This window comes from Physeter macrocephalus, chromosome 7 (assembly GCF_002837175.3).
Source record: "Physeter macrocephalus isolate SW-GA chromosome 7, ASM283717v5, whole genome shotgun sequence".
Lineage (NCBI taxonomy): Eukaryota > Metazoa > Chordata > Mammalia > Artiodactyla > Physeteridae > Physeter > Physeter macrocephalus.
Window position 1 is genome coordinate 19,505,729 of NC_041220.1, and position 26,640 is coordinate 19,532,368.

General features: G+C 38.6%; 2 protein-coding genes across 2 annotated transcripts in view; one reads left to right on the forward strand and one right to left on the reverse strand.

The window, feature by feature from the left end:
* The window catches only part of C7H4orf17 (chromosome 7 C4orf17 homolog), a 304,067-nt gene that overhangs the window by 178,025 nt on the left and 99,402 nt on the right, over positions 1-26,640 (forward strand).
* Positions 6,298-25,353, reverse strand: ADH7 (alcohol dehydrogenase 7 (class IV), mu or sigma polypeptide). Its single transcript, XM_007120234.2, is given in 11 exon segments — positions 6,298-6,322; positions 8,436-8,574; positions 9,311-9,446; positions 11,192-11,255; positions 11,597-11,793; positions 18,245-18,264; positions 18,267-18,460; positions 18,553-18,640; positions 19,633-19,771; positions 20,997-21,098; positions 25,223-25,353. Coding segments are annotated over 11 exon segments (1,122 nt in total). The 5' UTR covers positions 25,241-25,353.

A 26,640-nucleotide genomic window follows, 5' to 3' on the forward strand; every position in this document is an offset into this window, starting at 1 on the left:
TCGTTTCTATTTCATTTATTTCTCCTCTGATCTTTATGATTTCTTTTCTTCTACTGACTTTGGGTTTTCTTTGTTCTTCTTTCTCTAGGTGCTTTAGGTGTAGGGTTAGATTTTTTATTTGAGATTTTTCTTATTTACTGAGGTGAGATTTAATTGCTATAAACTTCCCTCTTAGGACTGCTTTTGCTGCCTCCCATAGGTTTTGGGTTGTCGTGTTTTCATTGTCATTTTTTTCTAGGTATTTTTTGATTTCCACTTTCATTTCTTCAGTGACCTCTTGGTTGTTTAGTCGGGTATTGTTTAGCTTCCACGTGATTGTATTTTTTACAGTTTTTTCCTCTAACTGATATCTAGTCTCATAGTGCTGTGGTCAGAAAAGATGCTTGATGCAATTTCAATTTTCTTAAATTTTCCAGTGCTTGATTTGTGACCCAAGATTTGATCTGTCCTGGAGAATGTTCTATGTGCACTTGAGAAGAAAGTGTATTCTGTTGTTTTTGGATGGAATGTCCTATAGATATCAATTAAATCTATCTGGTCTGTTGTGTCATTTAAAGCTTGTGTTTCCGTATTTATTCATCTCTGTTTGTTCACTCTTTAGTTCTTCTAGGTCCTTGTTAAACGCTTCTTGTATTTTCTCTATTCTATTTCTGAGATTTTAGATAATCTTTACTATCATTACTCTGAATTCTTTTTCAGGTAGTTTGCCTATTTCCTCTTCATTTATTTGGTCTGTGGGTTTTTATCTTGTTTCTTTGCCTGCAAGTTATTTCTCTGTCTTCTCATCTTGTCTAATTTACAGTATTTGAGGTCTCCTTTCCCTAGGCTGCAGGGTTGTAGTTCCTCTTGCTTCTGCTCTCTGCCCCTCATGGTGAGGTTGGTGCAGTGGCTTGTGTAAGCCTCCTGATGTGAGGGACTGGTGCCTCCGTTCTGGTGGGTGGAGCTGAGTCTTTTCCCTCTGATGAGCAGGGGACGTGTCAGATTGTGTGTTTTCAGTTGTCTGTGAGATTTGTATGACTGTAGGTAGTCTGTGTGCTGATGCGTGGGTTTGTGTTCTTGTCTTGTTTGTCGTTTGGTGTCAGGCATCCAGCGCTGGTAGCTTCTGGCAGTTGGGTGGAGCTAGGTCTGGATTCAGTTAGAGGCTTCCATGAGAGCTCTTGGTGATTAATCTTCCCTGGGCCTGGGAATTCTCTAGTGGTCCAGCTTCCTGGACTTGGTGTTCCCAGCCCTGAGCCTCAGGCCCGACTTCCAGTGCAGGAACCAAGACCCCACCAGTCACTCATCCCAGCAATAAAGGGGATTAAAAAAAAAAAGAAACACTAACAAAACACCAGACAAATGGTAAAAAGTAAAATCAAACAAACAAAAACAGAAACAAGGAAACATGCACACACACAAAAGAAACAAAAACAGAACCTAATAAAACAAAAAGCAAGAGAACACGCAAACAAAAGAACTCAAGAATGAAATCAAACAATTAAAAAGAAAACTGACAAAAACATAAAACCAAAAAATGAAACCAAAGCAGAGTACCAACTGCAGAATGAAGCAAAGAAACAAATAAACTGACAAAAATGATTTTTAAAAAAAGATAAAGGGGAAAGAAGACAGAACAACGGAAAAGCAATGTAGAAATAGAAATGCAAAAAAATAAAATAGAATATATTAAAGAAAAAGAAAGACAAACAAAACCAGAGAAATGCTAAAAACAAAGTCAAACAAATACAGAAACAAGGAAACACACACACACAAAAGAAACAAAAACAGAACCAAATAAAACAAAAAGCAAGAGAACAACCAGTCAAATAGAAGAACTCAAAAACGAAATCAAAGAATTACAAACTAACAAAAACACAAAACCTAAAAACAAAACCCAAAGCAGTTTGCCAACTGAAGAATAAAGCAAGGAAACAGAACTAACTGATAAAAATGATTTAAAAAATAATAATAAAATAAAAAGGGGAAAAACACAGGACAGCAGAAAAGCAAAGTAGAAATGGAAATATTAAAAAAAGAGAGAGAAACATATTAAAGAAAAAGAGGAAGAAAAAATAAGGGAAAAAAACACAGAACAACAGAAAATCCAAGTAAAAATAGAAATGTGTAAAAAACTGATAAAAATGATTTAAAAAATAATAATAAAATAAAATAAAATAAAAAGGGGAAAAACACAGGACAGCAGAAAAGCAAAGTAGAAATGGAAATATTAAAAAAAGAGAGAGAAACATATATTAAAGAAAAAGAGGAAGAAAAAATAAGGGAAAAAAACACAGAACAACAGAAAATCCAAGTAAAAATAGAAATGTGTAAAAAAATAAAAATATGTTATAAAACATGGAGATCCCAAAAGACTAAATAAAAGAAAACTAAACAACAACAAACAAACAAAAAAAGAAAAAGAAACCAAAAAAAATATTCTAGAACCAACAACAGAATGAATCAAAACTTAATAAAATTAATAGTAATAATTATGTTTCCCTGGGGTCTCCGCTATGAGGGTCCTTGCACACGCCATGAGCCACAGCCCCCCTCCGCCTCCCCAGGAGTGCCTCCTCTGCCTCTGGGCTGATCTCTGGACCTTCTGTGGGCCCTGTGGGGACCCCTCAGACTCTGATCTGGCCCAGTTCCTGCATGTGCTGCCCCCAAAGTCCACAGCTGCCAGAGCTAGACCGTTTTCATTTGTGGGAACACTCATTGTCTACTCAGATGTTCCATAGATGCAGGGTCTTCCTAGCTGATCGTGGGGATTTAATCTGCAGCTTGTACAAGCTGATGGAAAGATTTTCCATCCTGTTCCTTAGTCACCCCGTCCCTGGGGTACAGCTTTGGTTTTATCCCCACCTCTGCATGTGGTCCGCCCACAGGAGTCTGGTTCTGAGGCTGCCTTGGAGCTCTTGGGCCTGGCCCTGTAAGGACCGGGTGCAGAGGTGGTATGACTGCTTGGATCACGGGAGCCCCAGCGGCACCAAATGCACAGGGAAGCCGGCGGCCATGGGTGCAGGAGATATGGCCCTAGTGAGGGCCTTTTCCAGCGCCCAGCATAAGGCACGTGAGGGCCAGCCCTGGCCTTGGTTTTTTTGACACCTGGCAGCAGGTGTGCGAGGGCCAGCCCTGAGATGGCTTTTTTTTTTTTTTTTAATTGCCCTGCAGCCAGCGCATGAGGGCCAGCTCTGAGCGGGCTTCTTTTATTGTTGTTGGCAGGTGGCGACATGTGGGGAGAGAGAGGTTACAATAGTGGCTCCTTCCCCTGCGTGTGACTCAGCAATAGCGCGCTGCTTCCATGGCAGTCCAGTCTTCCTCCATAGGCAAATCCCTATTTCCTCCCTCCTGTCCCCTCAGTCTGTCTCCCCACAGCCAAGAGCAGTTCTCGCTCTGGGCCTGTTCTCCAATCCCCATGCACCAGCTCCCAGCCCCCTTGCACACCCGTGAACACACGTCCCAGTCTGGGGCATGTAGGGCCGCAGTATGGACTGTCTGTGTATTTCTCACTCTGTCCCCTCTGACACAGATTGGCCGCTTCACCCTCTTCCTACAGCCTCAAATGCTTCCCTTCTGTCCCCATAGAGTTCCCTGTCGGAGAGGGGGTTCCCTGCATTCGGGAATCTCTCCTCTGCTTCAGCTCCCCCTCCCCGGGGTGCAGGTCCCATCCCACTTCCTCTCTTCCTCCTTCTTCCTTCTTTTTTTCCATCCTACCCAGTTATGCAAGGATCTTTATAGTCCTTTTCAGTGTCCAAGGTCTGTTGCTAGTTTTCAGCCGGTGTTCTGTGAGAATTGTTGCATCTATAGATGTATTCCTGATGCATCCGTGGAGAGAGATGAATTCCATGTACACCTACTCCTCCGCCATCTTGAATCTCCCCTCCATGTCTGTTTTACTCACCGCTGTGAGCTAGGTGTTTACCTAACTCAGTGCTTGGTACATGGTTGAAGTGAAAAAAAAAATTGCCTAATAAATTAGTACTTTTCACACGTGATTTAAGTGTATAAATTTCTAGATTATTTTTTAAGCAAGAAGCTGGATATTTTGTTTAACATGCCTCTAACTATTTCTTACTCATTTATCCTCTGATTTAATATCAAGAACTCATTTTGACACTGTTTCATTGCTTCATTGACTAGAAATGAAAAATACATAAAAACTATCAATTTCCTTATCTCTTCTTAGGACCAGCATTTTCTGATGATATGATGATATGAAAAACTACTCATAGGCAGGTTTCCCTGGCAAGATTGTAGAAGGCCTTTCTGTTCACTGTTTGGCCATGACAAGCTCAGAAGTGAGAAATGATTGCACAAAGTTTCATAATAAATACTAAAAATATAAAATTGTGACATATGTAATGATTAAAAAATATAATTGAGGGCTTCCTGGTGGCGCAGTGGTTGAGAGTCCGCCTGCCGATGCAGGGGACACGGTTTCATGCCCCGGTCCGGGAAGATCCCACGTGCTGCGGAGCGGCTGGGCCCGTGAGCCGTGGCCGCTGAGCCTGCGCGTCCGGAGCCTGTGCTCCGCAACGGGAGAGGCCACAACAGTGGGAGGCCTGCGTACCGCAAAAAAATATATATATATAATTGATATATATAATTGATAAGAAACTCTAGGCATAAAATGGAGTTCATTTCAAAAACTGTGATCTGAGAATATAAATGTTTATTCCTTTTGGGACTTATTTCTTCTGATGTAACTATATTTGTATATATATTTGTATATAACTTTAGGTATTCTTATGTAATAAGTTTTTTCAAAATTTGAGATAAGGTACATAAATATTAACCCATTTTACATATGGACTAAAAATGCTTTTGGGGGGTCAGTGGGTCAGTTTTCCTTCATTAATTAGGTCATAGGGTCCTAACTATAGATGTTGCTAATGGATGAGGGAAATGTCTCTGAATGATGCTCAGGTGGAGATTGTGTGTGTGTGTGTGTGTGTGTGTGTGTGTGCATATATGTATATATATGTATATATTTTTCTCTAATAAACTGTGACTATTTATAAGTGCTTTGAGAATTGCCATACCTAAACAGCTTGATGAAGGGATTTCATATACTTTTATTTTTTATTTTTTTTATTTTTTTTTTTGTGGTACGCGGGCCTCTCACCCCTTGAGTTCAAGCCACTTTTCATTGGGAAATACTCATTGAGTAAAAGTGACTCATAATTACCTGGACCTTTTGCAATCTCCCAAGGCAGGACTGTCCAAGTTATAAGACAGCCTTATATTGAAACCTCCTGTTTCTGCTATGCCCACCTTACTTATTTTTCTTATAAAGTATTTTGTATGTTTTTCAGGTGCCTTACTTTAGTCAATAAAAGCTTTATAACAAATAAAACTGCCCTCTTCAAACAAAATATATCACCACAAAACATTTTATAAAACATTTAAATTTTATTAAGAATTTTAAGTATATCATATATATAGATATAGCTAGATATGCCAGTGCAGTTGTACCAAATTGAAAACATTTTTTGGTTAAATGTGTCATTACTAAGTAAAGTGGGACTTAGGGATTTATAATTCTACTTTATTGAACTGAACATTAGTATATATATTACAGTATGATTCTAGCTGCACTTTTATATTTAAGTAGTATTACAAAAAGACATTTTCTGAAATGTTAATGTATGCTGGCAAGTAGCCTCATGACCCCTTATAGGATGCTTTTCAGTTTAATCTAGTTATAAAATGATTCTTAAAGTTAATCATTTAAAGTGTGACCCTCTCTTATATTTCACTATTTCTTCTGTAAACTAATCAAGTAACTTGTACCATGCAATGAGCTGATTTCAAAACCTAATCCAAGTTAATTTGTAACAAGTGCTTTTTAAAAATATTTACATTTACATCCAAAAAGAAAGGTTACAATGTGTTAAAGACTATCCATAAAATTAATATTACTGTAGGAAATACACGTACCATATCTTTATATGCTAAATCTGCTCTAAGTGGTGGCAGCTGGGTAAAAGTCTTTTTAAAAAATCTCTATTCCAACAAAAAAAATCCAAGTGTGTGTTTGTGTGTGGGTGTGTGTATACACATATATATCTCAAAATATATAATTATGGCTTTAGAACATGTAAATTAAAAATTTTAATATTGTTGACCTAAACGCCCTGCTAATTCCCAGGTCCTCATAAGACACTAAATCTTTATTTCATAAAGATTATATATCTTCATCAAATCTTTTACTTCTGCTTGTATTTATGAAACAGATCCATGGTCACAGCAGAGGAAGTGTGAAAAGGGTAGCCCAGGTCACCATCACGTGACACAGATCTTCTGTCACTTAGAATCTCAAAATGTCAGGACAGCTCGAATGCTGAAGTGTAAAATGATGGTTTTTAGTGATTTGTTTCCACACCTTCCAAACAAGAACATTTTATACAATTGTCCTTTCTGCTTGGTTTAGGAAACTTCAGGTAAATTCTGTTACTGGAAATCCTTCTGGGCCTGAGGTCCCCACCAGAAAGAAAATAAATCGGTATATGAGTATATGGATATGGGTATCTGAGCTGATTTTTGAAGCATCAGTACAATTGCAAAGGCTGACAAGAGGAAAGGGGTTTCCTTGCTGAAGGGAAAGCATGAATATGCTAGGCAGGTGTGAACAGGAAGGATAATCCAGTGTGCTTAGACTTCTGGGTGCCAAGGAGAAAAGTAGGTGAGCCCTGCTCCCTTACTTTATCCCCAGAGCCTAGCACACAGGCTGTGATAGAGTGGGTGTTAAATTCTCAGTTGTTGAATAACTGGGTATATTAACAAAGTAGGTTGTGTTCCAATAGTAAAGGCTTTCAAAACCATGCTAGGGCATTGATATTTGGGGGCAACTTGAGTTTTAGCAGCTTAGTGAAAGCCTGGCTAATATGGTAAAATACAGAAGGCAGGAGACATATTATCATGCTACTGTGTTAACATGTCCAGGTGAGAGATTACTGGACTGAACTAAGGTAACAATCATGGGCAATGAGAGGGAGGATCCTGGAGGAGAAACTGGACTGTGCACTGTCAGAGCTTAGCATCAGTTTGCATGTTGTAGGCAAGAGTGAAGAAGAAGTCAAACGTGATGCTCTGGCTTCTAGTCTGTAAAAGCAGAATAAGTGGCATTATTTGCTGAGATAAGATGTACTGGTGGAAGCATTATTTTGAGTGAAGTTGATGCAAGTGGGACATTCAAGTGGAGCTGTGTGGAAGTCGATGGAAATTGAAGAGCTTAGGTTTATAAATGTCAATTTAGAAGCCACTGCCTTAAGGTAATAGTTGAAACAAAATTCCTAAGAGTAGAATTTATGTTTCTTTGGATAACAGCTACTAACTATTTTTCAAAGTGACCATATTAAGCTATTAATATTGCTTGACTAAGTCAAGGTGTATGTCGGAATAGACATTTTTCCAAAGAAGACGTCCAAATGGCCAAGAGACACATGAAAAGATGCTCAACATCATTAATCATCAGGGAAATGCAAATCAAAACACAATGAGATATCACTTCACACCTATTAGGAGGGCTACCATCAAGAAGATAAGTAACAAGTGTTGGCGAGGGTGTGGATAAAGGGAATCCTCGTGCACTGTTGGTGGGAATGTAAATTGGTGCAGCCACTATAGAAAACAGTATGGAGGTTTCTGAAAAAGATTAAAATAGAGCTACTCTGTGGCCCAGCAATTCCACTTCTGGGTATTTAGCTGAAGAAACCAATAACACTAACTTGAAAAGATATATGCACCCCCATGCTCACTGCAGCACTATTTACAATAGCCAAGATATGGAAACAACCTGTGTCCATGGATGAATGAATGAATAGAGAAAATGTGGTGGGTGTGTGTATAATGGAATATTTAGCCATAAAAAGAATGAAATTTTGCCATTTGCAACAACATGGATGGACCTCAAGGGCATTATGCTAAGTGAAATAAGTTAGTCAGAGAATGACAAATACTGTATGATCTTACTTGTATGCGGAATCTAAAGCAACAACTTCATAGATACAGAGAACAGATTGGTGGTTGCCAGAAGCAGGATTATTGGGTGGGAGAAATAGATGAAGGAGGTCAAAAGTTAAAAAACAAACAAGCAAACAAAACCTAACCTTCGAGGATCAGAAGAAAACACATTTTAAAAAGCACTTTGAAAACTGTAAAGTAAGGAAATTTTGTGGCATTACTTGAAGAAGTGAGCAGCTTTGTGCTGAAATAAAAATAGCCAAGATGAAATCAATCTAGTATAAAAAAATGAAGTCCAGAGGTTTTTTAAAAAATTGGTTAATATAAGATGATGACATAATAAGTCTATGAAGAAGAAGTAATCAGCTATATCAATCTTGCTACATAAGATAATCAGAAAAAAAATATGAAGGAAACAGATGCATTTATAAATATTAAATTTAAAAAGTGACCTATGGGGAGGAGACAAGAGAACCATAAAAAACAGATACCTTTGATGTGAGTAGAGCAGTTCAAAGCCTTCATTGATTTGTTTAAAAGGGAAAACATGGGTTATCAATTCGTCCAGGTCAAATTTCTTTTCCAGGAAATCAGTCACTAGTTTTGGAACATCATCTCTGCTTTCCCAACCTGTAAGTAAGCATACATGTTCTCTTTAGACTTTACTGAATGATCTTTATGTGTTATTATATTTGTTCCTTCTCTCGCTTGCATTATTACCTTTTCCCCATATGGGACTATCCTTAACAGCACACAAATGAGCTGTATTTCTCCCATCTTAAGAAACAAAGGCAAAAACCCCATGAGGAACCTCTGTTGCCCCCACAACTTCTAGCTACTCCATGTCTCTGCTCCTTTTACAGAGAAACCACTTTACAGTTCACTGCTCCGCTTCCTCTTCTCCCATTTTCTCTTGAGCCCGTTCAGCACTCGGCTAGTACAGCTCTTGTCAAGGTCACCAAAGATACAGACAACGGTCAATGTGAGGCCAAGCCTTGTTCTCTTTCCACAGTACCTGGTGCACAAAAAATGAGAGGCTGGTTGGTACAGATGAGATTCTTTAGAGAGGGCTCCTTCAAGGAAATAAGACTTGAACTGAGAAATACACAAGAGGTACAAGTTGAGCCTCCTCACATTGACTATTTGTGTGATGTGGCGAGATTATGGATTACCCAGAAATTAGAAGTAAAATTTCAGTTATTCACTAAATGTCTTTTGGGAATATGCTAAGGACCAGGCATGTTTCTGGGGCTGGGAATAGGGTAGAGGTATAACATACCCAGTCCCTGCTCTCAGGAAGCATGAGAATGCTCTCATTTAGTGCAGAGAGACTGACAATAAACAAATAAGGCTCTGCCATTCTTACCTCCAAAAATGCATCCTTTCCATGTGAGTCCAGTGAAGAGCAGCACTGGGTCATAGGTGAGCATCTTGGCTGATAGAGGAGCCTCTACCACCACGCTGACCCCATAGTTCATGTTGCAGGATGCAAGGGCATCAATCTGAATTTAGAATGAAGGAGACTGTTTGTTTCTCGTGTCTCATAATATGTCATGGGCTCAGAAATGCCCTACATACTATTGCAGTTCCAGTAGTTGGTTTTGTTTCCAAGTCATGAAGTGAAATTAGGCCCACATGCCTTTTTCTTTCCGCTTGCTTTTTTTTTTTTTAACTTTCTTTTTATTTATTTATTTATTTATTTTGGGCTGCGTTGGGTCTTCGTTGCTGCACACGGGCTTTCTCTAGTTGTGGTGAGCGGGGGCTACTCTTCGTTGCGGTGCGCGGGCTTCTCATTGCGGTGGCTTCTCTTGTTGCGGAGCACAGTCTCTAGGTGCACTGGCTCAGTAGTTGTGGCTCACGGGCTTGGTTGCTCCGTCGTATGTGGGATCTTCCCACACCAGGGCTCGAACCCGTGTCCCCTGCATTCGCAGGCGGATTCTTAAGCACTGCGCCACCAGGGAAGTCCCTCTGCTTGCTTTAAAACACTCTCAACACAATTTTAGTCATGAATTAAATTCTTTCATACATTTGTCCTTTAAGGCAGAAAGTAGAAATTAATGTGGTCAGTGTTCATGGCATTTTCAGTTTACCATGGACCAAAATGCAGGGAGAAATTCCTATATTTTCAGACCAATATCACCACTTCAGTTAAGGTTTGGAAAGCCATTTGAACTAAACTAAATCAAATTACCTATACTGAATCAATTAATCCAATTTTTTTTAAAGTTTAGTATGAAAATTAAATCAAATACTAAAATGTGGGACAAAGGAATCCCTTTCTTGGTTACATTTCTGAGACTAACCCCACATTTTCTGGTCATCCACCCATTCAGTCATTCATTAATAGTTTTTTGAATACTTGGTAGGTTGTAGCAATAGATGTTGGCATTTTTCAGAGACCAATGTTCATTAAAGTATCATCTGGAAATCAATAGGCCGTAGCAATATCCAGTAATGCATATTGGCTGTGTAAGCATGGTATTTGTTGCTATGGAATAATTCTAAGTGACACTAGGGAAGGGGAATGAAAACAGTGGTAAATTAAAGACTACTTGTTCCTAAAGTAGCAAAGTATTAGAGCGAATTTAGTCTCCTACTCAATTGTGAGCAGAATTGACTTTGTCCCATATTTCGAAGTCTCCCTCCCTACCTTATCCCAGGCTGGGGCTTTCCAATCCAGGAGATCTGACCTGTTTCTCAGATTTAAATGGAAGTCTGGTGCTACTGACTGCCACAAGGGAGGCATATTTTAAGAAGTTGAAGGCTCCTATTTTAAGAGAATTCAGAAAGGAGAAAGCAAACTCAGGTATAGAGTGAGAAGTTGGCTACATCGTGGTTTTGAGGGAAGAGACTGCCAAATTTGGAATAGTTCCTTTCGCCCCTGGATCTCCTCTTCTCTGTCTCCAGAGAGTCACTTTGTGCTGTTTGACTTGCTAATGTTCAAGAGATGGAATCACTGTTGCCAAAAAAGCCATACATACAAAGTAGATTAACACTTAAACAATTTGCCTAGTTGGTTGACTCCCTCCCTGGCAGTCTGATCAATGAGAGTGGTATGATATGATATGCTTTGGTCAAGCAGACCTGCACATAAGTTTTGCTTGACTTTTTAGGCACAAGTGCTTCATGATTACCAGGTATTTTGCCTAACAGGTAGTTGCTTTCAGTAAAGCTGTGGAAAATGAATTTACCCTGTGCGTTCAAGGTAGCTTGGGTATTGTGTGGCTCCTCTAATCTTGGCTCTCACCATAGTTTCAAGATGCCCAATAACTTCAAAACTGTAGCCTACAGTGTTGCCTGTCATTTCTTTTCTTTTTTATTTTAAATAAATTAATTTTATTTAGTTAGTTTTGGCTGCTTTGGGTCTTCGTTGATGCATACAGGCTTTCTCTAGTTGTGACGAGCGAGGGCTACTCTTCATTGCAGTGTGCGGGCTTCTCATTGTGGTGGCTTCTCTTGTTGTGGAGCATGGGCTCTAGGTGCACTGGCTCAGTAGTTGTGGCTCACGGGTTCAGTAGTTGTGGCTCACGGGCTTAGTTGCTCCGTCGCATGTGGGATCTTCCCGGACCAGGGCTCAAACCCATGTCCCCTGCATCGGCAGGCGATTCTCAACCACTGCGCCACCAGGGAAGCCTCGCCTGTCATTTCTGACAACACCTCACTGATGAGCTTGGTGGAGTCCTTGGGGCTGATGCACTCAGTGGCTCTGACAGCCACGGCCTTTTCAAATTTGTCTTTGTTGAGGTCAATCTCAGTGATCCTGGGTGCACCAGCTGACTTACAGCCCATGATGACCAAAAGACCAACTCTTCCCAGGCCAAAGGCCACACAAATCGAACCATGGGTGACCTGTGGAGAGACAAGTTCCTGTAAATGTTAGACCTAGGGTTAAAATGTGGAACCTGCAAAGTATCTCCAATATTACAACACAAAATTCAGAAGATCACTATGATGAGTTATTAGGACTGGATGACTTGTTCTCATGAGAATGCCACAAAGAGAGATAGAAACAGCAGTATGTCTGAGAACAGAAAAGGAACAAAATCAATATTTTGCAGGTAATTGAAAACCTTTGATAAAAGGTTACATCATTCAGGCCTTTGTTGTGGGAGCTTTTGCAGCCTTTTTGGCCACCACCCATAACCACATCTAAGCTCAGGATTAAATAAGCACTTGGATCTCTATTACTCTTCTCCACAAAACCATGCTAAATCTGTTTTAGATTTGGTTTAACTAGCATTTTCTTAGTAACCATAACTCTGAGTCATTTGTAAATAAATTGTTTTTTCATTGAAGTTGAATTTCCATTGTTGCAATTAGATGATCCATGTGTAGCTCCAGGAAGGAAATGTAGTTAAATCAATCGGGGGATTTTTACCCTGTACTGTGCTATGTTAAAGAAGGTTCTAGCCAAAAGTCATTTTCCTGCTAGTAGAGTCCTAATCCTGTTTCATAGCAGGGATCAAGGAGACCTGAAAACCAGGAAACCCACAAAAAGGGTATGGAACTTATTGTGATCATTTTTGTCTTCTTTTCCTTTCTTTTTTCTCCTCCCTCCCTTCTTCCCTTTCTTCCTTCCTTTTTTTTTTTCTTTTTCTTTTTAACATGCAAAGGCTTATGTGTGAGCAGGGTGTGTTGTCACATGTCCTGATTCTCCAGTTTTGTCCTCCTGTGCAGGAATTACCTGAAGAAATAGCCTGTGTGTGGAGGTCTATGTATGCATGTGTTTTGAAATGTCTGAATTTATAAGCAGATATTTAAGTGGGTACAGAGGTGCTGTAGTTTCAGCTACGGCATCCTAACCCCTCAGTTCATTTCCTGAATTTGGAACTCTGAAGTTAGTGTGGCCATTCTCTCAAGTATCATTCAGTCATTCACTCATTTATGCAGCAAACTTTATTGATGGATTCTTTGTGGTCAGCATTTTATGCCAGAAACTAAACTGGGCGTTCTCTGCCTTTTCTACTAGTTTATCTGCTAGCTTTACTATCTAGATCTGAGATGGAATTTTTTGTTGATGGTTGAATTCTAAATCTAGAATTTTATGATTCTAGCACTGTCTTCTGGGACCTCTTTCAGCCTTCCTTATTTAATCTCTAGCAACCCTTAGGCTGTGGTGGCCCTGGAGTGTGATATTTCTGACCACCTGGGAACTGTGCCTCTAAAGACTTCTCCCTAGGACTCCATCACCCATCTGGAAAGTTGTAATTTTTGACCTTCCTGTCACCCTGACTCTAAGCCTTTAAGTGGATCATGGCCCCAGTCTCTTGCTAACTTCAGATGTCCCCTAACCTGAAAAACAAAAACCAAAACCAAAAAAACTTCTTTTCCTTCCCAACCTTCTTGTTCTACAGAATGGGAACTGGAGATTAATATCTGTAGTGAATTATCCTTATCATTATTATAGAAGAAAGTTATAGTCTAAAACAAGAGTGTCAATTTTAGGTCACTTAAAAATTTTTATTATTTTAAATAATATTTTATTATTTTGTATTTTAAAATATAGTAAGCTTCCACTTTTTAGTATTATTTTTCTTTACTCTTCTGATCCCCTTCATGATCTTTAATAAATACTTAAATTTCACTATTCCAAAGAACTTTAGGACCTTTAACCAGCTCTTGGGAGATAACTTTTGAGTCCTTGGAATATCCTGTCCACTAAGAGTATCTTTGTACATCTGAGACATTGGGCTACTCCAGATAGTTTATGCTAACAGTGTGACTTATGGTGAATGCCTGTTTTCATATGTCTGGGGCTTTGATCCATCAGCTTAACTCCTGATGCTACTGGAGTCTGAGTAGCTGAGGTCAGTCCTGTGTGTGCTGTGTGCCTACATGACTGTTCCCACAGTAGAAACCCTAAACACCAGACTTGGGTGAGCTTCCCTGGTTGGCAACACTTAATATGTGTTGTCACACATTGTTGCTGGGAGAATTAAGCTCTGTCCATGTGACCCCACTGGGAGAGGACAACTGGAAACTTGTACCTGGTCTCTCCTGGACTCTACCCTATGTGGCTTTTTCTTTTGCTGGTTTTAGTCTGTATCCTTTCACTGTAACAAACTGCAGCTATGAGTATAATAACTGTTCTGAGTTTTATAAATCCTTCTAGTGAATCATCAAATCAAAAGAGCTTCTTGGGAGACACCAACACATCCTCATATTGTAAGTTTGACCTATTTTCAAATAGGCAAAGACAAGAATATGTGTTCATTCAAATAATTTGCCTTAAGATATAGCTTCCAGTAAAAAATTATACCTAAAAGTGGAGAATGTCTTGGTTAACAATATATTAGCCAAGTACTAATATGGTACCAATATATCAAGTACAATAAAAAACTTAGAATACTAACATAAAACCGTATCCAATGTTCCTTCTCTCACCTCTATCTTGGTATAAAATTCTTAGTGGAAGGTCTCGAGGAATGTTCCAGCACCAAGATTTTCCAAAGAAATTTAAAAGCAAGTGGTTACTAACATATGTCATTGACATGTACATGCATGCTAATGTTATACATTCATAGATCTCAGACCTGTCTTGAACCTATGTCTGGGATAAATCTACTTCAACGCCCATGTGTATATTTTCCACAAGCTCCTCACCTTTTTATTCTTCCACATATTTGGACATCCCTTTCCTTATTCATTCATACATCTCTTTTTTTCCAACTATTATTTATTAAGTCATTACTATGTCCAGGCTCCTTGCTAAGTACTGTAGTGAATAGAGACTTGGTGCATACCTTCTTGGAGCTTGTGGTCTAATGAAGACTAAAGGTATAATAAGAATTTGAGATTTGGGACACATACTGTTAATGAAGCAATCATGTAGCCTTGAATAATGGAAAGAGGTTCCTGCTTAGATGGAGTAGACAGGAAAAAAAAAACAAACTTCTTTGAGCAAGTGGGTTATCTTTAATCTGAGAATGATGTTAATGAAGCACCTACACAAGGGCTCAATAGATGAGTGTTCCAGGCAATCAGAATAGCTTGTGTAAATGTCTTCATGTAGGAACAGCTCAGCAGGCTTACAGATCTCAAGAGAGGTGAGTGAGTGTGAGTGGATCATAGTGGAGGAGCTGAGATAGTTCCAAGTATGGAAGCTACTGAAGGATTTTTGGCAAAGAAGTAATGCAGACCAATTTATGTTTTATAAAATTCCTCTGGCTTGTAAATGGAGAATTATTGGAGATGGTCAAGAGGAGTAATGAAGACTACAAAAGGGAGGCCATTGCATCTCTCAAGATATGATGATGGTAGTGAGTTGAAGAAAATGGAAAGATTTAAAATATACCTTGTAGGTAAAATTAACAGGACTTGCTGCTGGATTGCATATAAGGTAATGGAGAGGGAAGATCAAGGATGAAGAAAATTTGAGTGAGCATAAATATGTTTGGGTGGTAGGGAGGAAGAAAATTAAGAATTCTGTTTTATACATACTCAGTTTGAGATACCTGTGAGACCTTCAAAGGGAGAGGTCAGGTAAGGAGTTGGACAAAAGAATTGGGGGTTCAGAGAGAGTTTGAGATATAAATTTGGAGTCAACTAACATATAGGTAATTTTTAAGAGTTTGGAGTTGGATGAGACCACCACAGTATGGAGATTGTTTGTGGGAATGGTTTCACAATTTGTGAACTGTGTGTTATTCTACTTACTTCTTTGATTCATTAAGAGTGACATAAATTGAATCCAAATAATCACTCTTAAAAATGCATTCATGTTTTCATACTATATGCCAGCCATTATAGGTTGAATTGTATCCCCCGCCCAAACCTGCAAATTCATATGTTAAAGTCTTAACCCCCAGTACCTCAGAATGTGATCTTATTTGGAGATAGGATCTTTGCAGAGTTAATCAAGTTAAGATAAGGTAATTAGGTGGGCCCTAATCCAATATAATTGGTGTCCTTATAAAAAAGGGGAAATTTGGACAAAAAAGACTGGCATAGAAGGAAGGTGATATGAAGAGACAGAGAGAAGACAGCCAAGGAGAAAGGCCTGGAATAGATCTTTCACTCACAGCCCTCAGAAGGAACAAATCCTGCTGACCCTTTGATTTTGGGCTTCTAGTTTCCAGAATGTGAGACAATAAATTTGTGTTGTTTAAGCCCCCCAGTCTATGGTATTCTGCTACAACAGCCCTAATAAACTAACAAACCAGCATTGATATTTATTTTGTGAAACAAAAGATTTATTTTATTTATTTATTTTTTTAACATCTTTATTGGAATATAATTGTTGTGTGTTACTTTCGGCTGCATAACAAAGTGAATCAGCTATACGTATACATGTATCCCCATATCTCCTCCCTCTTGCGTCTCCCTCCCACCCTCCCTATCCCATCCCTCTAGGTGGTCACAAAGCACCGAGCTGATCTCCCTGTGCTATGCGGCTGCTTCCCACTAGCTATCTATTTTACATTTGGGAGTGTATATATGTCCATGCCACTCTCTCATTTGGTCCCAACTTCCCTTCCCCCTCCCCGTGTCCTCAAGTCCATTCTCTACGTCTGCGTCTTTATTCCTGTCCTGCCCCTAGGTTCTTCAAAACCATTTTTTTGTTTTTTTGTTTTATTTTTTTAGATCCCATATATATGTGTTAGCATATGGTATTTGTTTTTCTGACTTCACGCTGTATGATAGTCTCTAGCTCCATCCATCGCACTACAAACAATTCAATTTCGTTTCTATTTATGGCTGAGTAGTATTCCATTGTATATATGTGCCACATCATCTTTATCCATCCATTTGTTGATGGACACTTAGGTTGCTTCCATGTCCTGGCTATTGTAAATAGAGCTGCAGTGAATGTTGTGGTACATGACTTTTTTAAAATTATGGCTTTCTAAGGGTATATGCCCAGTAGTGGGATTGCTGGGTCATATGGTAGTTCTGTTTTTAGTTTTTTAAGGAACCTCCATACTGTTCTCCATAGTGGCTGTATCAATTTACATTCCCACCAACAGTGCAGGAGGGTTCCCTTTTCTCCACACCCTCTCCAGCATTTATTATTTCTAGAGTTTTTGATGATGGCCAATCTGACCGGTGTGAGATGATATCTCATTGTCGTTTTGATTTGCATTTCTCTAATGATTAATGATGTTGAGCATTCTTTCATGTGTTTGTTGGCGATCTGTATATCTTCTTTGGAGAAATGTCTATTTAGTTCTTCTGCCCATTTTTGGATTGGGTTGTTTGTTTTTTTGTTATTGAGCTGCAAGAGTTGCTTATAAATTTTGGATATTAATCCTTTGTCAGTTGCTTCATTTGCAAATATTTTCTCCCATTCTGAGGGTTGTCTTTTGGTCTTGTTTATGGTATCCTTTGCTGTGCAAAAGCTTTTAAGTTTCATTAGGTCCCATTTGTTTATTTTTGTTTTTATTTCCATTTCTCCAGGAGATGGGTCAAAAAGGATCTTGCTGTGATTTATGTCATAGAGTGTTCTGCCTATGTTTTCCTCTAAGAGTTTGATAGTGTCTGGCCTTACATGTAGGTCTTTAACCCATTTTGAGTTTATTCTTGTGTGTGGTGTTAGGGAGTGTTCTAATTTCATACTTTTACATGTAGCTGTCCAGTTTTCCCAGCACCACTTATTGAAGAGGCTGTCTTTTCTCCATTGTATAGTCTTGCCTCCTTTATCAAAAATAAGGTGATCTTATGTGTGTGGGTTTATCTCTGGGCTTTCTATCCTGTTCCATTGATCTGTATTTCTGTTTTTGTGCCAGCACCATACTGTCTTGATTACTGTAGCTTTGTAGTATTGTATGAAGTCAGGGAGCCTGATTCCTCTAGCTCTGTTATTCTTTCTCAAGATTGCTTTGGCTATTCGAGGACTTTTGTGTTTCCATACAAATTGTGAAATTTTTTGTACTAGTCCTGTGAAAAATGCCATTGGTACTTTGATAGGGATTGCATTGAATCTGTAGATTACTTTGGGTAGTATAGTCATTTTCACAATGTTGATTCTTCCACCCCAAGAACATGGTATATCTCTCCATCTGTTTGTATCATCTTTAATTTCTTTCATCAGTGTCTTATAGTTTTCTGCATACAGGTCTTTTGTCTCCTTAGGTAGGTTTATTCCTAGGTATTTTATTCTTTTTGTTGCAATGGTAAGTGGGAGCGCTTATTTAGAAATAAAATTTCGAATCTGAATTTTTTCTTCCAGTTGATTTGGCATTGTGTAGAAACCATCTGTACATGAGATGTTTCAAAAATGTTTTTCCCCAAAAGCTTCAGTTTTTCAAAGAAAATTATTTTAAAAATAAAAAAGAAGGAACTAGCCCACCCTGCTGCTTACCTTGCCAGTTTTAATAGAGTCCCATATCCAGTGGAAAATTCACATCCAATTCAACAGACTTTCTCAGGATGAACTGCATCATCGATCTTAGCAACGGAAGTTTCATCCACCACCGTGTGCTCAGTAAATGTACTAGTGCTCATGAAGTGATAGACTGGTTTGCCCCTGCACGTAAATCTGGTGATGCCATCAGCCAGGACTCCATGACCAGTAACGCTATTTGATACATCAAATCCTCATATTAATTCAATTCAAAAATTAGCACAGGAACAACTAAATGGCATTAGAGAAAAGTGACTGAAATCTACTCACTCCTTACACAAAGGCTGCCATCTGGGTCACAACAAGCATTGCATTCTCTACACTGAGGCAGAAAGAGGGGGATGACTTTGTCACCTAGAGGGAAAACATCATGATATAAGGCGTTGGTAATTAACATTAAAGGCTGAAATAGACGAATGTGAATTGAGCCCATGCCACATGCAAGAATTTCTTTTCTTTTTTTTTAAATTTATTATTTTAATTTATTTATTTTTGGCTGCATTGGGTCTTCACTGCTGCGCACAGGCTTTCTCTAGTTGCGGTGAGCGGGGGCTACTCTTTGTCGTGGTGCGCGGGCTTCTCATTGCGGTGGCTTCTCTTGTTGCGGAGCATGGGCTCTAGGTGCGTGGGCTTCAGTAGTTGTAGCACGTGGGCTCAGTAGTTGTGGCTCGCGGGCTCTAGAGCGCAGGCTCAGTAGTTGCGGCGCACGGGCTTAGTTGCTCCGCAGCATGTGGGATCTTCCGGACCAGGGTTCGAACGCGTGTCGCCTGCATTGGCAGGCGGATTCTTAACCACTGCGCCACCAGGGAAGTCCCAATGCAAGAATTTCTTAAAAGTAGAGGCCTACCTTGGAGATATTACAGGTTTGGTTCTAGAGCATCGCCATAAAGTGAGTCACAAATTTTTTGGTTTTCCAGTGCATGTAAAAATTATGTTTACACTGTACTCTAGTCTATTAAGTATGCAATAGCATTGTGTTTAAAAAAACAATGTACATACCTAATTAAAAAATAATGCTATTGGAAAAATGGCACTGATAGACTTGCTTGATGCAGGGTTGCCACAAACTCAATTTGTAAAAAAAATTCCACTTTGAAGCACAATAAAGCAAAGTGCAATAAAACAAGGTATGCCTGTATTCTAAAGTTTACGAGCACCATCAAATTTGCTTGCTAAAAGTTGAGATTTTGCCAAATTAAACTTCTCTCTATATAATCCATTGTCCTTGTATTCTTTTATCCCCCTAAATTCATTAAGGCTCCTCTAATAATTCCTAGTTGTGCTATTTCCTTTGATAGGACAGTCAACCCTACTTATCTCAGACTTGTGACTTGACATTTACACACCTGGTTTCACCATAGTGACTCCTTCTCCAAAGCTCTCCACAACCCCAGTGGCTTCATGTCCCACAGTCACTGGAAACTTAGACACTATTGCGCCTTTTGTCATGTGCTCATTTGTCCAACAGATTTCCGTGGCCAAAATCTGGGTTCAAAGGAAAGAACATTGCACCAACCAGCAAACGGGTCATTTTACAGTTGGGAGAATATTTATCTCTCTCGAAAAGATTATAATTGTTTAATCAGTATGATTGTCTCATATAATAGTGTTGACTCTTAGGAGATTCTGAGCCGAATATCAACCATCAGACCAAAATCCCTCTCTTTAAGGGACTTCCCTGGTGGCACAGTGGTTAAGAATCTGCCTGCCAATGCACGGGACACGGGTTCGATCCCTGGTCCAGGAGGATCCCACATGCCACAGATCAACTAAGCCCATGTGCCGCAACTACTGAGCCTGCGCTCTAGAGCCCGCGAGCCACAACTACCGAGCCCACATGCCACAACTACTGAAGCCTGCGCGCCTAGCGCCCGTGCTCCACAACAAGAGAATCCACAGCAATGAGAAGCCCATGCACCACAATGAAGAGTAGACTCCGCTTGCCGCAACTAGAGAAAAGCCTGTGTGCAGCAAGGAAGACCCTTAACAACTTAAAAAAAAAATCTCTCTTTAATGAATTTGTAGTATTGCTGCCTCTGGCCTTGTTTTGAATCTCAGTGCCTTTTTGAAGTAAATTGATGTTCTTGTGAGGGAACTATAAGGCAGATGTTACCTTGCAGCCAGCCCAAAATTAGATTTTTACAGTTAGTTCCTCCTCTTGATGAAAGGTAGAGGGAATGGTGTATAAGAAGAGAAGTGAGCAAAACTGTACTGTTACTGCAGTGCTCAGGTAACAGGAGATGGTCAAAGAAAGATAGACAGCAACGCCTACCCAACAAGCTGGTGTTCAAACTAATGGTTAGGCTCTGTTCAAAGGAGTGGGGGAAATCCTCCAGGAAGGGAAATCCAGGAAGCTGTCATTTCTCCAGGCACAAGTGAGTTCCTCATTCTTTGTGAAAAGTAATCTCAATACTATCTGATACATTAGTCATAATTATTAATTATTTTTATCAAACACTGTGTCAATAAAAATTCAACAAGTAAAAGTTATAATAGAGCAGATTAGCAGGGTTGTTTTTTAATCAATAAGTCATTAATTTTATATCCAGTATGACCAGATCCTTATCAAATTAAAAAAAAAAAACAGTGTGAGAACTAATAACCAAAATTTGGGAAGTATCTCCTTATTTAAGAATCCAACCTCACAACAGTGATATACTCAAAGTAGGTATGATAACGTTTTAGACTTACGTACTCTCAGGCTCATTACCTTACTACAAACTTCTTTAGCCTTTGATGGGGCAACTTCTGTTTCCTCAACGGAAAAGGGATTCTTCTGTTCCCATAGCACAGCTGCTTTACATTTAATAACCTAAGAAATTGGTGAGAGTTATAATGGGTCCTAATTATGTCTTTACAGTTACAGACTCTCCAAATAATATAAATCTGGGCAGAAGATCCCTAGAGATCATCTTATGTACACCCGTGTTTGATATATGAGAAATGCAGCTCAGAGACACTAAATAATGGATCCATGGGCACACAGCACGTGGGAAGCAGGGCTGGACTAGATCTGAGGTACACCCTTTCCAGCCCTTTGCTTTTGCTGCCTGTGGTCACATAATATTTTATTAAGCTAGGGTTTTCTTTGCTACAATTTCAAAGTAACAAAATGTCATCTGTGTATCACTTATTCACAAGAGCGAATTTATAAAACAGAAAATGTTGATTTATCTGCAAGAATCTAAGCCAGTATTTAATTGTTGTATAATCATGTAGCCATGGTGAAGAAATTAGAAATTGGCTTGGTTAGCGATGAAGGGAGCCATGAACGTCATGAAATGTATAGACTGAATTCCTGGATGACTCAATTTGTGTCGTTGCATCTCTGAATCCTTTTTTGCATCCAGCCCAGTTCTTGCACCTTATGGGTCTAGATAGGCGAGGTGAAGCTTCTCATCTTATAGAAGTGGAAACTAAGGGGTGGAGATCTCAGTGAGTAGCCTCCAGCTGTTCAGTTGGTTTTGGTATAGTTATTCAATTAAGTAATTTTTCTGACATTATTTAAATCAGTGAGGGGTGGAGGGAGAGATAGAGAGAGGGAGGAGACGGAGAGATTTTTCTTGTTTTCCCATCCTCAAATCTGTCTAGGAATCGTATAAAATATTTTAATTAAATTGTTCAGATACAAAATGAGTTATCTGTCATCTTACTTGTCGACTAACATACCACTCCTAGAGATCTCCTTTAGATGGATTGTTACATGGCTCTTTTGCAAGTGATTAAGTGTTAGAAATGATATGCTGAAAATAGATGGGAGGCTGAAAGCCATCAGTGACTTTAACATTCACCCTCTGCCTCTGCAAGGCAAATGTCATGGGTCACAGTGCACTGTGGGCCAATCTCGAAGTTAGAAATCTCACACCACAATCCCACACAAGTTCCTGCTGGATTAATAGTTGAGATTTAAAGTCAAACCATTTTATCGATAAGTAAAGACATAAATATCAAATATATGGAGAATGGAGGAACTTTTATGCTTGAGGATGATAGAAAAAGTCATAAAGGAAACATCTAAGAATGAAAATTTTGTGTGTTGAGAAACAGTAAATAAATCTTCCAAATGTAAGTAATTCAAGCAAGTAGTCTGAGGGAAAAAAGCTTAAAGCAAAAATGACGAGTTAACATTTTTGATATATACAATGCATAATCGAATTGATAGGGAAAGCATTAAAACTTCCACTCCTACCTCTTCTGCCCTCCCACATATTTTACTCATACCCGGAGATACACGTGAAGAAAATAAAGAGGAAAATACAAATTAATAAATATATAGTGAAGTGTTTTCCTTGGTTATAAAATTTTTTTTAATAAAAGTAATGAGATAATTCTCTGTTAGGTCAATAATGATTTTTTACTTACGTATTGTCAAAGGGGTGGTGAAATGGGCAGAGTCATTCATGTCAACACCTTTGGAAAATAATTTGCAGTATACATCAGGATACTGAAATGGTTCTTTTTTCCTGTGGGTGGTCACATTTTGTTTAGCAACTTAATTGAGATATCTTTGCCATATAAAAATTGTATATGTTTAAGGAATATAACTTGGTGTTTTGATATATGTATACATTGTGAAAAGATCACCACAATCAAGCTAAATAACTTATCCATTACCTCTACCTAGTTACTATTGTGTTTTCATGTGTTTGTTCATGTGTGTGTATTAAGGTGTAATTTAAGATCTGTCCTCTCAGCAAATTTCAAGTATACAATATTGTTAACTATCATCACTATGCTATACATTAAATCTCCAGAACTCACTCATTTTGTATAACTAAAACCTTGTACCCTACTTAAGAATATTTTGACACTTTCACCTGATAATTCCATTTAAAAAAAACCTAACTTAAGGAAATTGTAAATTCAGAAAAATATTAGTATATATTAGAGGTCATCACAGCACTAGTTATAAAGGGAAATATGTAAACAATATGTGTAAACAAATATGTAGATAATAATAATGAGGAAATGAATTGTAAATCTAGAAATTAGACATTTTAAAAGTTTATAAATTGTTATAAATTTGGAAAATGCTTATATTAAGTTGGAAAAATAGGCTAAAAATATATATTGTACGAGTACAGCTACATAAAATATGGATGGAAAAATATAAGGAGGGAAATTTAAAAAAATCAATGGTAGTCTTTAAGATATAAGACAATTGTTGATTTTTTCTTCTCATATTTTCTGATTATCCAAATTTTCTGGAATGATTATTGTTACGGGCTGGATTGTGTTCCCCCAAAATTCGCATGTTGAAGTCCTGACCCCCAGTACTTCGGAATGTCTGTATTTGGAGATAGGGTCTTTTAAGAGGTTAAAACGAGGTCATTCGGGTGGTCCTTAATCCAATATGATTGGTTTCTTTATAAGCAGAGGAGATTAGGACACAGATATATACAGAGATAAGACCATGTGAAAACACAGACAGAAGATGACCATTTGCAAGCCAAAAGAGAGGTTTCAGAAGTTACTGCCAGCACCTTGATCTCAGACTTCCAGCTTCCAGAACTGTGAGAGAATTAATTTCTGTTGTTTAAGCCATCCATTCTGTGGTATTTTGTCATGGCAGCCCTAGCAAACTAAACAATCATCTTTTACTTTTTTAATGAAAAAGAAAACATTTATTATAAAAAGAGAAAAAAGCAATCCCCAGTGTAAAGAGAATCCCTCCTTTCCTGTGATTCAGCTGAAACCCTAAAGCAACTTGGGCAATATAGAACTCTAATGCAAACCACACTATTGCATGCATATCTCTATATCAAAATAGTATAGCTTTTATGCTATATCTTAAATTATATACTGTATCATTAATTTTAACTGGAAACTGCTGCCTTTAGGTTTCAGAGCTCTCCGTCATTGGAAATGTTCTAATAATGGCTAGATATCCACTTTGTAGAGGTAGCACAACTAGAACTCAAGCATCTGTTGGTTGGATGGAGTTGCAAATTTTTAAGATTCCTTCCAACCCTAAGATTCATTAATTTCTATGGGTAGAGTTGCTATCTTCTAAAGTCCAAAATTAATTCCCCGATTAAGCTAGTTTTGCTGGGTCCTTGACCCAAACTAGAATGCTTTTATTCTAGTTCTATTCCATTCCAGGAAGAATTATTTCAAATTCTAACATCATAGGGCCTCCTCACTTTTCACATCACCCAGACTTCAAATGTCATCTTCATTTTTCCAAAACCTTAAGGTAGGCTAAATGCAAAGTTGTTTAAACAAAAACAAAACAAACAAATGAAAGCACCTAACACTATAAACAATTGGCATACCCGTTTCAAGCAAGCAACTATACCGACCAACCTGCAAATGAAAAAACTGCCAAAACTATTTCTAAGTTAATGCCAACTCTGTTTTAAAAGAATAAACATACTTCACCTACAATGCATTCTTGGTTTTTAAAGATTTTTTTAACTTGTATTTTGATGAAAACTGTACCTTTAAAGAAATCTTAAAAGCATGATACTTTCTTGTCCACTTTGCATTCCAGAATTAGCATTTTTCCATTGTCAACAGCAGGAAAATCTTTTCTAACGGCTGAGAATGAGACCTTGGTTACCCTATGAACTACAGAAGTGAATGTAATGCATGCTATTGTAAGTCAATTTATGGAAACATTTTGCTTACCAGCGCAAATGCCCAGCTATCCTGAAATTAAATTATTAATAATGTCAATAGAAACCACATCTCTCCATTTTCCCCCAATCTTTCAGTCTTACTGAAAAACCTTAATACACTGTTTTATCCTGTTTCTGTTGGCATTCTCTGAAACTCCAACCCCGTGTCCCCCCCACCAAGTGTATGCTTGCTCAACAGGCATTTAATTCCCCAAGAAATAACCCCAAGTATTTAATTACGTTAAGGTATTCCAAGTTCTAACAATCAGTCCCACATTATTAGATCATAATGAGGATACAGAACTGTTCTGCTTACTTTTCCAGTGGTGCCCATCCTGTCTTTCTCTTCATTCTGTATATTAGTAAACAGAGACTTTTTCTGCCTGATATTTGGCTCCGTCTGCTGTAAATAACAGCATCTTGTGCCTTCAGTTAAATAGTCTGGCTTAAAAGTTCCGCCTTTAGCGATATGACTCATAGCCTTCAAGACTTTCCAATGGCCCATGAGCCCCACCATTTGCAGATCAAGTTGTGAAAAGAAATACAGTAACTTATAATGATCAAACCATGGGTAGAGCTCTAACAAAGACAAGATAATCAAACCTATTGAAAATGACTGAAAGCTTTCTTATCCACCTTATATCTGGGAATATAAAAACATGTCAGGTTAGTTCAGCTCAACACAACTCAGTAAAAACGTACTGTGTGCTTTAGCTGCTCTGCAAGGCGCAGCTGATTTTAGGGATGTGTGTGTGTGTGTATTTATTGATGCTCTACTTCATGCCACAAAGACATGATGTAGTTTGTGGAAAACATGTAATTAAACATAAATGAAAATAAGGCCAAGAAAATGTAGACAAATTGGAATAGAAGGTCAAAATTTGGAAAGAGGAGTTGGGGGCATATAGAACATAGGTGTGGGTAACTGTAGTTTACAGACATTCGGGGGGTAGAAGGATATGTACAACTTGTTAACTCTGCACGTAGACAGATTATGGTCTGAACCCAAATCACCGTTCCATACAAGCCTGTCTCATACAGTTGTACAGGTTGTGCATGGCACAAAGGCACGCAGTGCAGAGCAGAAGGGGAACTGAAGTCCAGCCTGTATACTGGCTCTCAGATGCCAAAGGGCTTTTATTTGGGCAAGTGCTTCACTCTTCTGAAATAGCTGTTTAAATACTTCAAGCCACTATTTCTTAAAATAAGATGCACTGATCCTGGAATCTCCTGGATCTACTGACTGTATTGATAGGAGAGTGTCCAGGATGAATTTTATTTTTTACACTATTTGGGGGTGCACTGGCAGACTTACCTCCTGGTAAATTTATTCTACACAAAGGACATTTTACTTGTGGAGTCAATCAGTGGAGCAGGTTTTCTAAGTCTTCAAAGCTGTTCAGATCATGAAATATTTTTTCAGACAACAGATATGAACAAAACTTTCTTTGGAAAACCTGGTATAAGCTTTGCCCACAGATATCTCTCTCAATGCAATATAGTAAGTGTTGTGGGTCCAATTTAAAATCTATATGCCTAATTTAGAATTAGCAGTTAGAAGGACCTTGTTTATCCATTTTATATGTAATAGCTTACATCTGCTAACCTCAACCTCCCAATCCATCCCTCCCACACCTCCCCTTCCCCCTCGGCAAGCACAAGTCTTTTCTCTATGTCTGTGAGTGTGTTTCTGTTTCATAGATAGGTTCATTTGTGCCATATTTTAGATTCCAC